Source organism: Condylura cristata, unplaced genomic scaffold (assembly GCF_000260355.1).
Source record: "Condylura cristata isolate star-nosed mole 26May11 unplaced genomic scaffold, ConCri1.0 scaffold00001, whole genome shotgun sequence".
NCBI classification, from domain to species: domain Eukaryota; kingdom Metazoa; phylum Chordata; class Mammalia; order Eulipotyphla; family Talpidae; genus Condylura; species Condylura cristata.
In genome coordinates this window covers 83,588,648-83,603,907 of record NW_004567102.1, presented here as the reverse complement: position 1 = coordinate 83,603,907, position 15,260 = coordinate 83,588,648, and the positions used below count along the sequence as shown (strand labels likewise).

Sequence of the window (15,260 nt, the reverse complement as noted above, 5' to 3'; positions counted from 1 at the left end):
AATTATTAAAGGCAGATACTACTAGACTAATAACTGAAAAGATATTCTCCATGAATGAATACCCCTTACTTTTATTTTTAAACCTTAAGAACAATACTTACATTAATGGATTCAATCTGTCCAAACTCTTCAAACAGGTTGGTCAAGTCCTGCTGTGTTGCCTTCTTGTCCACCTGCCCAACCCACAGAGTGGTACTACAGACTGAAGAAATAACACAAACACAGCCTAAGTCATGTGGACACAGCTGCTTCTTTCAATTATACTTAAGATAGTATGTTTAAAATACTTGTCCATTAACACTTGTATCTGTTCTGTTTAAAAGAGATTAAAGTAAGGTCCTTTCTGTGGCGCAACAGGTTAAAGCACAACATTACAAAGCTTGTCCCGAGTGCCTCCACAGGGTTCAATCCCCGGCTAGAGAGCTGACCCACATGGTGCCGCAGACCTCTCCTGACTGCCCGGTGCTCCTCTCAGCAGTGTATTTAAGTCAACCTGCCTGTTCTGCCCCCCATTCTGTCTCTGGTGAATCTTCTGGCCACCCCTGCACCTCTGGCCTGTACCCAAGTTCTGTATGCACAAATAAACCTTTAATAAATAAATAAATAATAAATAAATAAATAAAATGGACTAAAGTGACTGAAATCCGTTCACATCTATACCAAGTTAGCCTACTACAGATCACCTGCTCTCATCCTTGGCTGCAAACCTGATTCACCTTTGGACTCCCAAAGACAATGACAGACTGGGAACTGAGAGCAAAACCACTTTTGCACTGCAGTCCTACCTGGCTACCTTTTAATTATCTTTCTGTGCTGGAATGATTAAGTGTATAGTTTCCCCTAATCAACAATTATATCTGAAAACATCACCTTACTCTTAAGAAGACAACTTGCTTGAAAAAAGGGGAAAAGGCTGAATTAGAATGCTTTAACTTGTTAGCATTAAAGACTCCAAGAGAACTGACTGTTGGAAGCCATTTTAATAAGCATGTTAAACACGAGACATCTTGCTTACCTTCAGCTCTATCATTCATGTGCGTTTGAGTAACTTTTTCTGAAGACACTTAAGAAATAGCTGACATATTGACAGCTTAATATATCTGGTTTTATGTCCATGTAATGTAAAATAGTAAGTTTCCAGCTTCTGATTATCTTTCCTACAACAGGACAGCCTTAGAAAAGGCTTTGTTCTAGAACAAGTCCCACAGTTAGGTGTGACCAGTGCAAGATCTCTCCTGCTTGCAACTTCAACCAACTCTCTCTATTCTACTCAGGAAGTTAGGATCTTCTAGACCTTCTGTGAGCTTTAGGAATCGTTCTGCTACTAAATCCCTGGTAAAATTGTGCGCTCTCTGCTACTTGCTGTTTGTGTTAAGTAGGCTCATGATATGCATACGTAATTTAATACCCAATGAAGTTTCATAAGGCAATGTATTAGCTTTCTGTTGCTGCTGTAACAAAACCCCACAAACTTAGTAGCTTAAGACATAAGAAAACACTCTCTTACAGTTTGAGAGGACTAGACTGGGCCTGCATTTCTTCTGAAGTCTTTGAATTCATTGCCTGTCTTTGCTAGCTGTCACAGCTGTCTTCATTCCTTGACTCACGACCCCAGCTTCATCTTTTAAGACCAGCAGTGAGGCATGTACCAATCTGTCTTCCATCTTCAAATCACCTCTTCTAGTGGATCCTATTCCCTTTTAGAAGGACCCCTGTGATTATACTGAGCCCTCCTGGAGAAGCCTAGTTAATCTCCCTATGTCACTGTCCTCACTAATCAGATGTGCACTGTCTCTTGCATCATGTAATGGAATGGATAATTCCAATGATTTGGATATGGACATCTTCGGGAAACCATTATCTAACCTACCACAATCTCTTAGCAAATTGTGGAACCTCTTTCACCAAACTGTCTCCCGCCCCTACTCCCACATTACTCTGTCCTACATCTCACAGCTTCCTTAATCTCCCTGACATCTGTTTCCATGTTTCCCCTACTCTTCTAATGTAGTCTCTACTAATTTTGCTAATGGACAACTCATGATATTTGCCAGAAAGCAATGAAATTTCAAATCCCATAAGGAGGGGACACTTAATTCCTACAAAATTATTGTTTGTTAATGTTTCAGACCCTGGACTTATAAAAACTCCAGTGTTCTAAAGAACAAAGGCAGGAAAACTCAATGTGCTTAAAATGTGGTGGGAAGAAAATCTGACCACATGAAATTGATACCTCTTGTATAAATAGGGCTTGAAGGAAAAAAAGAAACATACTTTCAATGTATATTCTTGTATCCTCTCAAGAATTTATGTTATGTTATACCATGAAAATAAAACAGCAATAAAAAATAAATTATATGGTCAGTAACTGTAAATGATGGCAACAATGGCAGCAACATGACAAGTAAGGAAACAACAGAAATGCCATATAAAGCCATATGCTAAAACTACTGATTCTGGATATACTGATAGTAGAGAGTTCACAGTCAGACTTTTTAGTGGTATTTATCTGGCAGCACTAAAATGCTTGAATTTGTTCTCTTTCTCTAACAGATAACAATAATTTTTAGTTAGACATATCAACATTATTAAACTAACAGTGGCTCTCATAATCAGTTACAATTCTGGCAAGTTAGCCTATGTTTGCTCAAAGTGCCAGAACTTAGTAAAAGAAGGATACTATCACCTATAGTTATAAGCCTGGGTGTCCAGGACCCACCAGCAGTATAAGGGATACCAATTACTTATCTCTGTCTGTGGCAGAAAAAAATCTGAAGACCTGCAGATTGGACAACCTGATCAGTATTAGGGTGAGGCCTAGAGTGACAATTTGCTCTATTTTAAGCACCTTTGCCCATCTACAGTCTGTTGGCTCACCTTGAAGGTCAAACCCAATTAGAGCCCTGAAGGTAGACCTTGACAATAATTAGAACTTTTCCCCTCAGATTTCTGCGCTGTGAGCTCTCACCTTAACACTCTCCTAAAACAAACTACCACCAGATTTGTTCTAATCATATGCTTGTAGATTAACACATAAAGGAGAGGAAATTTGTACAACAGGAATTTTTTTATTTAGTAGTGATCTATTAAGTTTATGAGTTGCTTGAAAACCCACACGTTTCCTTTATTCCCTTAAAGACCTGGGATCTGAACTGGTCAAGACACTAGGTAGAGACATCACTCTGCTCAAAAGTAGACACTAGGCCTAGGATCTATTAGTGGGGACTGAAATTCCCTAACTTACTTGGGGGGTCGAGGGGGGGTGTTAATGAGTCAGATCTTATATTAACAGAATCTGTTCTTTTTCTCTTCTCCTCTCATTACCAAAAAAAAAACCAAGGATAAGATTATGCTTTTCCTTTGTCTGAAAATAAGTTTGACTCAATAACTATTTTCTGAGTATTTGTTAAAACCCAAAGCAGGTAAAAACATGTCACTTACCACTTAATGTTTTCGACCTAATTGGGGGCAATCCCTTCTTCTGTCTTTCTTTCTCCCGTTCTCTGGCTCGCCTTTCACTTGAGTATGAACGTGAGGATTTCCTCTTTCTTTCTCTAGAACGGGAACGTGATCGCTTTCTGTGTTTACGCTTTCGAGAACCAGATCGTGACCTAGACCTTCGTTTTCTTGGTGACCTACAAAAAAATTTGTATTTTACTTCTAATAACAATGTTATTCTTCTATCAAACTTCTCACTCCTAAAGAAAAAACAAAAACTTTAAAAAGATTGTCTTATGTTTAAATATCTCATCAAAAAAACTAAGTGCAGTCAAGTATCAAACATGTATTTTTTCAAAGGTACCTACTGCTTAGGTTCACACTAATAATAAATTTTTATTTGCATGATTCTTCCTGCATCTTAGTGATTACTCACAACCACAAAGAGGAGGAGAAGCACATTTTAGTATGGGCCTCACTTTCTCTTAGCATTTTCCAACTCATTTCTTTAAAGCAGGTTCAACAACAGGGATGAAAAACCAAAGGACATAAAAAAAAAAACCTACAGGTAATGAAGATACTACATTCTTAAAATTTGGAAAAATTAAAAGATTTCAATGCTTCTTCCAAGTTTTCAACTCTTAAAATGATGCTTAAATTTTCACTATAAGTTGATTCTGAAATACTCATGATTTGCTGTTACCAATAAACCACTGAATTGTCTTCAAAATGCTAAATGGCAAAGTGCCACTAAGAAAAAGTAATTGCTAAGACAAAGACTTCTGTAACACAGGAACTGTTTTAGGAAAATAAAAACGAGTTCGGGTTAGAGAAAGTTGAACCAACAGGCTCTCATTTATAAGAGGCAAATATAACTTCTTAAAACGAATAATGATTTAAAAAAAATCATCATAAATACTACCCTTCTTCCATCATAAACGGTTCAGATTTTCAGGGATATTCATCTGTAGAATAAAGTATATAAAAATTTTAAAGACTAATGACTTTAGTTTGCAGTACAAACATGCATACGTAATACAAGAAAATTTACCAAAGAAGGTTTTTTCAACCCAAATTTGAATATGCCTTATATATAAATAAAAATATGCATCTTTATATAATATGCACATATAATATACATTTATTTATATAAAGATACTTTAATAATGTATAATATATTTATACATTTTTATTATGCCTAATATTTTTAAAAACAATTTTTGTAGTTTGAGTTGGCATTATAAGATGAAATGTAATGCAAGGAATACATTCAATTTCCAACACTGTTCCTCCATAACCTAATTCAATTTTACCTGTGGCCTGGAGACAATAATATCCTAACGCTGTGGGGCTGTCAAAACACTGTTGCAAACTACAAGTCTCACTGACACCACTGCCAACTCATGAAAACAATAAAAACAAACAGCTAACAAGCTATCCAGTTTAAAACAGAATACAGTATGGAGTTTTCTCAAAACACTGAATATAGATAGATGTACCACATGATCTAGCAATATTGCTCCTGGGTACCTCCAAGATGAATGCAAAACACTAATTCAAAAGGATATATGCATTCTCTGTTTACTGCCGCATTGTTTACCATAGTCAAGTTACGGAAGCAACCTAAGCGCCTAACGAGAGAGCAGTGGATCATGAAGCAGTGGTATATTTACACAACAGAATACTACCCAGCTATAAAAAAAGATGAACTCTTGTCATCTGTGCCAGTATGAATGAACCGGAGGAAATTAAGCTAAGTGAAGTGAGTCAGATGGAGCAAGACAAATATTAAATGTAAGTGGCACTTACATGTGGAACACAGAGCAACAAAGCAAAGGACTGGACAAAAGAAAGTCAGTAACAAAGCCTAGATCTCTGGCCGTGGTACTGGGGCAACAAAAGGGGAGAGTAAAATGAGAAAGGTGCACATGGACTGTAGTGAGTACTCCTAGCGTCCTGAGTATGGTCTGGTACCACACGACTGAAGGGTGTGATGTTATACCTCTAAATCATAAAATAGGCTATAAACTAATGTTATTCCGTTAAATAATAAAGGAATGAAGAAATATAAAAGGAAAAAAAAACAATACAGATTTTGAAATTCTAAGAACTTAGTGTAATGTTAAATATTATTGTAAAACCTTGAGCGAGATCGTGAATGTGTTCTTGATCTTGAGCGAACAGCCACTTTCTTTGCTTCTTGCTCAAAGATCTCCTCCTCCACTCCATCTTGTCCTTCATCTATATCCATATCCTTGAAAGTCAAAAGAAAAAAAAAACAGTAAACAGAAAGTCAGACTGGGACTTAAGTCCATTTTGAAACAACTCTGCCATACAAGACAGTCACCACTGCAACACTCACGCCTCCTAGTAGAAGGCCCAGCGCAGACAATGTGCGGAGGGTGGGGAGCATTAGGAACATTTCTGGTACAAAAACTATGTGTTCTCCTCTAATTAAAGTCACAAACTCACAACCTAGAAAGCATTTACTTTTTACCTGCTGCTGAATATCTATGGAGTCATCCATATTTGCTTCAGGCTCAAGGAGATGCTGTTGACTGCTCCCTTGTGACGGTGAAGCAGAGTGCTCGGACCCAAATGTCCCTTCTTGACTGTCTTGAGGGGTCGCCTATTGAAAGTGAACACACACACAAATGTTAGGAATTTTTGCAAATAAAAAGTTAAAGACCAAATATGATTATTTTTATTTTAAAAGGTGCCTAATAATGAAGAAATTCACATTAAATCTTTTCTAATCAAAGTAAAATCGTGATTTTGTATATACAAAGTTTTAACAGGATGGGACATTTCCATTAAATGAGACAGTACTACTCAGAAAAGAAAGGTAAGATCAATTAGGTTTTCACAGAAATTTGTAATTATGTAAAATATAAGTTATTGAGAATTAATTACTAAAGGGTTATCTCACAAAGAACATATAATAGCATTAAATGACTGTAGGACATCTCTGATAATTAACATTTTTATTAAAATGTTAGGAAGTCCAATAAAGCATTTTGTTATTTTAAAAAAAAATTCACAAATTGTCACTACAAAGCAAAAATGAAGCTCAACATCAAAAATCACTGATGCAGCAAAAACAATTCTCAACTTAAGTCTTCCCCAACTGTCTTCTCTAGGAATTCACAAAATAACACTCCTTTGTCCTCTGAGAAAGGTAACAATTTTAAAGGGCTTAATAAAGGCCAATGAAACCTAACTGTAGCACATTTATAGCTGAAGCCTGTTCACTCCCAAGACTACAATCCTAGTAACTTGGCAAGAGGGACAGTGCTGTATGATAAAGGTCAGTGAACCTGACGAACAACTACACAGATCGTGGTGTTAACTGAAAATGAAAAAACTAATTACTGTGGGGGAGGGGGAGGGGCTCAGGAGGAGAAATGATGTGATACATAAAATAGCCTAAAATGTGATCTTTCAAGGTGTCATGGATTAGTTCTCGGCAGTATAAAACTGGGACCTATTAAAACAACTATCAGAAAAGAGCAACTGAGCACACAACTGAGGCCATGCTCCTAGCTGGGTGGTGAGTAAGTTACTTGCTCTGTCTGAGTTCCCTCTCTGGTCAAGGAACACAACAACAGAGTATGAATAATAAAGCTAACTGTTTCCACCACAAAAAAGAAATAATCATGCAACTTGACAGAAATATCAGTTAACCCTCCAGGGTTAATCATATAGCAACAAATAAATGTATCAAACCAACTGGTGTCTATCTCAATTTTTTAAAAAATCTATATTATTCTTCCTGCAATGACACTGAAAGAAAAGCATACAGCACAAAATCAAGAACCAAGGGCATATAATATTTTCAAGATTATAGGAGTACACAAAAACTGAAGCTAGAATTAAAAAGATTCCTATCACTAAATGTTTGTACGATACCACCGCTTTAACCAAGAAAAAAATTAAGCTTATTCTAAAACACAAACCAAACATGAATGTATTAAATAAACATATACTCCAGGCTTATTAAAATGATACATCAAGAGAATTCTAACACAGCAAGTTCAACTTTATCCTGAACCTTAAATTTACATACTCACTTATTCCTATCATTTACTTCTTACTTCACTACTCACTTTAAGTCTCTTTACTTGTCCTTCACCAGTAATTTTTCATTAAAATTGGTTAGCCTCTGTATAAATTTCAACAAAATTTAGTTTCAGTAGTTTCTTTGCCCAGTTGAAAAGACTGCCATTTTATGAGTTAAATTCTTTTTCCCAAGCCTTATCAAGAGCCATGAGAAATTTTATTTTAAATATTCAACTAAAATTTGTTCGCTTTCTTGAAATAAGCTCTTGTTCCACTGGACTCTCTGTCTAAAAGATAGGCTGTGGTATCTGTTTTTCCCGTTTGAAACACTGCCCATTTAGCATCTCAAGAATGCTGCTATTACTACTCAGCAACAAATAAAAGAAAAAACACTTGTTGAGACCAGTGATTTGATAATGGAATAAATCACCATCACTCCATTTTACTACTTTGACAAAACCACTACATTATATTTCCAGAAAATATAAGCAATTTTGGAGATACCGTTTTGGTAATCTGTTGGCTTTCCTTGAAATATGGTTTAATATTTAATTTTTCATTTTATGTTAAAGTAACAAAAAGAAAACTGAAACACCTTAGTTATTAAACAAGGTAGAAGATGAATGCAAAGAACAGCATTCTAAATACTGTTGATGACACTAAAATTTAACAATGTACCATATAGTTTCATAAATAAATTAAAATTTGAGTTTGCAGATGACCACAATCTAAATGTATTTCTCAAATTTAAAACTAACGAGGAAAAAAAAAATCTCTGTTGGGACAAAAGAACAGTATTTTTACCAAGTTAGTCTAAATTAGAAAGAATTCACTTTGCAATAAAAACTTGGAACTCTTCTATGTTGCTAAAAGAAACACTTGACATTTAATACAAGGTTTGCTACAATTAATTATATGCTAATTTCTAATAAAGTTTGTTCTTCGATCCTTTATTTCACTGGTGTGAACTACTTATGACTTAAAAATATAGAAAACATGAAAGGATTCATCAGACCCAGAAGGCAAATGACTATTTTCTGACATACTGGTATATATTCCTAGTATATATGCTGGTATATAACTGCAGTTTCTTCAACAATGTCTTCATACAAAGCATTAATAAAATTTCTTTTAAAATTAGAATGCAGAGATAAGAGCATACAGCAGCATTCTTTCAAGGTCTGGATGAACTCACATTATCATATATTTACCAGCTATTAATAGTTTTCCTTTTTTTCTCAGCATAATGTACAGAAATTTTTTTTCAAAGGTCTGATAGAAACAGACACATGGTACGCCTCCAATTTTTCTTGGATTTGTGTAATAACCCTACAATCCCCAGACTCTGAATGCAATCTACTGAGTCTAGAGATATTAACTCTACAACAACTCTGGACTCCATTAAACATCTTAGATTTTATCACATTCAAGTCTAACCTTTCTATTATATTCTCTTGTAAAAATTACCTAAATAAAATGAGTTATACATTTCTGATATCCTTCACATAGCTCTTTATTACATGGCTGAATCTTCTATAATCTTTTTACCCTTAAAACTCTTAAGAGATTAACCTAACATTTTCATCATAAGCATTTTCGTTTTGTCTCGACATCTTCTGAATATTCTGATAAAACAACTAACAAAACTGTGAACTCTAACTTACTAAGGCAACAGAAACCAATCCCTTTAGAACACATCTGTTAGTACCTTCACAATTAAGCCAGTCTCTGAAAACACCCCCGCATTTCAATGGCTTTTGACTGTCAGGTATACTAGACATCAACAGTTACTACCAGTGTGTTCAGGCTAATGAGTAGGGTGGCAGCAACAAATCCATTCTCTTCTCAAATAATCTAGTGACTTTTAAACAGCCATATTTTAACCATACTGGTACACAAAAATGCTTACTTCATTGTTCTGCATATTTCGCTATCTCTCAAATACACTAAGGGAATGGGTTTGGTAGAGCCAATTATATAATTTATTAAATGTAATTATTATTGTTGACATACTTTCCGATTCTAAATTTGTGACAGGTTTTAATCACTACCCACCTTATGCATTAGAAAAGTTGCTTTTTTTCTTCACCACTCCCTTTTCTTCAGCACTCAACTTTGAACGAAGCTTTTAAGAACATCTACTCCTTTCAAAGGGATCTTATTACTGTATGTTCTAAAATTTTGGAGATAATGTATAGAGCAATTAACTAAATCCAGAGTTCTATTTTTTGTGGTAGGTGAGATTCTTAAGACAGAATCACTCTCAAGTTTCTAGTAATTTTCACTTCAGTAACTTGGTGATAATTAGTCATCAAAAGTACTACCTTGATTTTATTGCTTCTGCTAAAACTTCTGAAATGAAATGAACTAAGACAATTCAAAAATGTCACATTCATAGTTGAACAAATCTGGTGCTTAAACTCTTCAATTACTATGACTTCTTGCCTTTGGTAACAACTCTTTGACGTTGTAACAATGACAACTGGTTTCTTTTTGAATTGCACACTGTGCTTCCTTATAATATCACCCAAATGTTCTTCATGGTTTTAAATTCTCAAGCAGATACATTTGCTTGATATAAAATTTAGCACTATTCCAATTATCAGAACTATTTCTTCAAAACAAAGTGTAGAATTCTAGTCTTATAATTCCATGTGTAATATCCAATCTAGCAAATAATCGTTAACATCCACTTTATGTTTACTCTTTATAATAAAAGCTCAAATCCAGAGCCCCACAATATCTAGCTTTGCTAACCCATCAATGAAAAGTAAAAATATCCCTTTAAAGATTTTCTGTCAATTGTACCTGTATCACAGAATTAAGTTCAAACAAATATAAGTGTTTCATTAGAGAAGAGACTATCTGAAGCCCGATCTTACACTGTCCATCTCTGTACGTGTTGTATATCTAACAATGCCTTGCTCATGCTTTAAAAGGTGTGTAATATTGTGGCTAAATTCATTATTTAGTGCTAAAGGTTTGAGTTTTCGGAAAAATATGAGTGGGATTGTTTACCAAACTGTTCTGAAAGGCTTATATCTACACGTATGTCTCATATACAAGCAAAAATAGGCTCTGCAATGAATTCATTCCTAGTTCTGCAATTCAACATATTTTATCAATTCTAAAGTGTGATGATTTTTTCCACCTTTTATCATCCTGATGAACTTCTCAATGAGAATGTGATGCTTCAGAAATGTTTTATAACTTAGCTACAGACTGTGTGAATCTTAGGGTTGATACTATATGACATTAGTTATATACTTTCATTACAAGCTTTAATCTCCTCTGGTGTGTAACGGCAATCATAATGCCTACAGCATAAACATTAAATGTAATTCTGCCTAATAAAGTTCAGCCACATGGAAACAGTCTAACTCAAGAGAGCAAATGATTTTGTCATCACTATCAACAATAACATTACAACTTGATAGAAAACTGGGAAGCACAAAAAATTAGAAATTATACTACTGTCTGTTTTCCCTACTTCCTGTACTGAAATTTCTACAATGCTCTATGTGGATTCATTAAGTTATCAGGCACACTGACTATATAAAACATGGTAAAGGCCCTGAAAAGACTGATTTTCCTACTACTAGACTATTGAAGAAAATCATACTTAAGAAAGGAAATAAAGTAGGTAGTAAAAACTAAACAGAAGGGAAAATACTCTGTAATCAAAGCTAACAGAAACACCAGTCTTTAAGTTATAGAAAGCAGTAACTCTAAAGCCCACAAGATGGGGTTATAAACCTTTTGAGGCTGTTGCTGTTCCAAGAGCTGTTGTCTAAGATGTTCAAGGTTTTGCTGCTGTAGTTGTTCTGCTATCTGATGGAAAATGGAATTGTTCACAGATTCTGAAACATGAGAACTAAAACAAAAAGTAGAAATATATTTTAAAACCCAGCAAAAAGTCCATGAAAATACCCGAAGAGAGAGATAGTCAATTTCATGAAATATACAATATTTTTGAAACACTAACATAAAAAACAGAATGCTCCAGAACATTAATAGATTAGAGTAGAAAAACACTCTTCTAAGGTGAACAGGTGGACAAAAGCTAGAGAAGCTTGGGTGGTGAGCTGGTATTACTGTCTCATGCTATTAGATGCATACTAATGAGAACTTTTACATTAGCACATGCTAAGAAAATTTCCATAAAACTTACATAACAGTGAAGAGTATTTAAACATGATCACTGTCACTCCTGTTCTATGAGATTGTGGGGAAAATGGTCTACAATTTCCACACTAGCCGTAGAAACAAGCTTTTCGCCTATTATTTCAAATATTCTTACAATTGAATTAAATAACTTAGAATATCAAAATATCACAACTAAGCTTGACAACCTGACAGTTTATCCAATGTCCCACAAAAAGATTTTGATATATCCCAAATGTTTGCAAAGACCTGAGGAAGAATCAAAATAATATGAGCAGGCGAATACACATCATTTTACCATCTTTCTCTAATTTTAGGGTTCAACGGTCTAAAATAACAACTCAGCTAATTCAAAGTATACGAAATCATGCAAACGACATCATCCCATCCAGTGTTCATAAAAATAACATAATCCCTTATGATTATAAAGATAACGTAACAATTCTTACAGTTGAGAAGTTGGAATTTCTTTTTTGGGTTCTTCGCTATGCTCAGAATCTTCCCCAAAATCAAACCTATCCATCAACTTCTGGGAAGCAGGGGAGGGAGAGACAGAGAGGGAAAAGAGACAAATTAAAAAGCAATTTACACAAATACAAATTGTAAGGACTGTTGTGAAGGTAAATGACATGCTCTTAATTTATTTCTATCAATTTGTGAGATTTTAATATCATTTTTATGTGAGAGTATAATAGTTTTGTAAGTGGCTCTTCCAAGCACTTAGAAATTCATAGCCTTACAAAGCAAATCATACCACAAGGGTAGAAAACACTAAAATTCTAATTTTACAGAAGAGTAAATTAGTATTAAAATATTTAGTGACTTGGCAATGGTAATGTAATTTAATGAATAACAGCAAGGACAAAAATCAACAAATATATTCCCGATATAGTTTTCTTCTTAGAATGCTCAATTTTCTAACTGCTCAACTTAAAGGAATTAATACACACTGTTTAGACTACATTAGACTTGAAAGATGTTGGCTACAACAGTAACAACCTGATACTTTAGTTATTTTCCCATGAAAATAGTGGTGTCAGAAGTTAATATGGGTAACACTTTCAAAGCATTACAACGTTTCCATAATTAACAAAAATAAGGAGGTTATCACACAACGTACACATGAAAAAACTCAACTTTAAAAGCATTATCCTTTATTGCTAGGTCCCAATTTATCATAGTAAAGTATAGTGATAACTTAAAAACATATTTTCATTTGAATTATGACATATCGAACAATTATAATTCGAGTCAAAATTATAGCACATAACTAACATGTTGGTAACATCTATAAAGGAACTTGAGAAATTAGAGAACTGAGAAATTAATCATATATTTCAATGGCGAACACCAAATTTTACTGACCTTTAGTCAAAATTTTCCAACTATTTCAAGTAGAATTGCAAAATTTTTCATATTTAAAAAAAACCTGAACTTTGTAAATGTATAATGTCTTACTTAATACAGTGGATATTAAAGCAATTCTGCAACAAGAACCAGAATCCAGATGAAGCAAATAAAAGCTAGCGCTTCATACAGAGTACCTGAGCCCCCACCTTGTTAAAAGACACTCCTTGCTCTAGGGGGTTGAGGGTGTTGGCTGCTGCCGCTGCAGCTGTAAGCTGTGCTGTGAGAGCCTGCAGCTGGACAACAAGACCAGCATCCAGGGCCTGCAGAATGGAAGGCTGAGGCTTCTGCTGTTGTATCTGTAGAGTCTGTATTAACTGCTGAAGCTAGAAAGTCAGAAAAAGAAAATTATTGCAAGCAAGGCTGGGTTTTATCATAAAAATGCTTACATAAAACTTACTTAATAAATTAATCATTCTACAGTCTTGGAATCAAGCAAAATATAGATACTAACAACTCAAAACAACAATGAATTGTTCTATAAAGACTTTTTTTGTGTGTTCCACACATAACACAGTCCTTATTTCTCTTGCTGGCCCTCCCTGGTGGTGCTACGGGTTAGGACGCAGCATTGCAAGGTGGCCACAGACGCTTCGGTGCGAGTTGGACTCCTAGCCCCGGAGGTGACCCACATGGTGCAGCAGACCTCTCCTGACCTGCCCACTGCCTCCCTCAGCAGTGTGCTTGGTTAACTGGCCTGTTCTGCTCCCCGCTCTGTCTCTGGTGAGTCCTCTCACCGCCCTGCCCCTCTGGCCTGTACCCAGTTCTGTATGCTTAAATAAATTTTTTAAAAAATTCTCTTGCCTCTGGAGAACTTTAAACAAAATTAAAATTGGTCCTATCTTGATTAATGGATAAAGAACTCATCACAAGCAAACTAATTTTTCACTAAGCTCTCCATCCCTCCTCAGTAAATCCTTAATCATGTCTGACTAGCACATTTCCTGAAAACAGGAAAACCAGTGAAATTTGTTTCTTAAAGCAGAACCTGGAAGCAAGGAAACCAGTTTCCTTATGTGAATAGGGTCACTGAGTATTGAAAGAAATTCCTGTTTCCCCCATTTATCTAACACCCTTAAAAAAAAAAAAACAACAGTAAGGGCCCTCCCTGGTGGCACAGCGAGTTAAAGCACAGCACTAAGAAGCTAAAGCCGCTTCTGCATGAGTTTGATTCCCGCCTGCCCCGGAGGTGACCACATGGCACGGCAGACCTCTCCTGACCCGCCTGCTGCTCCCCTCAGCAGTGTACTTCGTCAATCTGCCTGTTCTGCTCCCCACTCTGTCTCTGGTGAAGCCTCTCGCCAACCCTGAGGCTCTGGCCTGTACCCCAGTTCTGCATGCACAAATAAATCTTAAGAAAAAAAAAAAAAAAGTAAGATTCTGAAGGTATTTCAGTTAAATCCTACATACATCCTAGAAGTAATATTTTCCTAATCAAGATCTAAACCCGAAATAAATCTGAAAACTATCAGTTTAAAACAGAAAAATACTAATAGCAAAACTATTGCTAAACTAGCAATTTGAACTCTTTTAAGTTCAATATAATAAGACACAGACACCACCACGCAATGCCACTGTAAGTGAAATATCCCATGTCCACCTGAACTAGCCACATCAAGAAATTAATCATCTAGCAACCCCATAAAAAAACCAATATAGATGACAGTTAAGTTACCATATAAGGAAGTTCCAGAACAAGACAGAGTGAGGGAGGGAATGAAAGGAAAGGGAGAGGGGAGAAAGAAAAGAAGGAATGATGCCCTCTTTCTCCTTTATACATTTTTAACTGCTCCTTTTGAAATCTGTCTCAACTTTCTTAAATGCCAGCGCTCCCTCCAGTGGCCTTTTTCCCTTGGTAGTTGTCTTTTTACAGAATCCATTAATCTCTTTTTCTTTTTTTTTTACATATTCATTACTATCCTCCCATTTTCATTTGTTAGCAAAACAAAGATATTTCCTATCTCTGGACTTCTCACCAATCGAGTTGAAGTTCTGTTCAGATCACGTGATTTCAACATAAAAATCTCTGGCAATTCCCTCGTTACTCATAGCACGTGAACTCTTTATGTCCCAGTCCATCATTTATGTCTTTTGACACTCAAGTCCCATACTTAGGTCAACCCTTTAAGTTTTGTCACTAAATGAATATTTAGATATTTAATGTAAGCCTTCCTACGTTCCAAAAACCAAAC

General features: G+C 35.4%; 1 protein-coding gene across 3 annotated transcripts in view; it reads right to left on the bottom strand.

Moving 5' to 3' along the window:
- The window catches only part of SCAF8 (SR-related CTD-associated factor 8), a 129,849-nt gene that overhangs the window by 96,112 nt on the left and 18,477 nt on the right, over nucleotides 1-15,260 (bottom strand). For 2 of the 3 annotated variants that reach the window (XM_012721399.1, XM_012721393.1), the window contains exons 6-12: nucleotides 13,218-13,394; nucleotides 12,111-12,190; nucleotides 11,254-11,371; nucleotides 5,936-6,067; nucleotides 5,580-5,692; nucleotides 3,442-3,635; nucleotides 102-202 (exon numbers count right to left, since the gene is read on the bottom strand). In XM_012721399.1, coding sequence (XP_012576853.1) covers nucleotides 102-202; nucleotides 3,442-3,635; nucleotides 5,580-5,692; nucleotides 5,936-6,067; nucleotides 11,254-11,371; nucleotides 12,111-12,190; nucleotides 13,218-13,394 — 915 coding nt within the window. The remainder of the gene's footprint in view (nucleotides 1-101; nucleotides 203-3,441; nucleotides 3,636-5,579; nucleotides 5,693-5,935; nucleotides 6,068-11,253; nucleotides 11,372-12,110; nucleotides 12,191-13,217; nucleotides 13,395-15,260) is intronic. The other variant, XM_012721405.1, reaches the window with a different exon arrangement.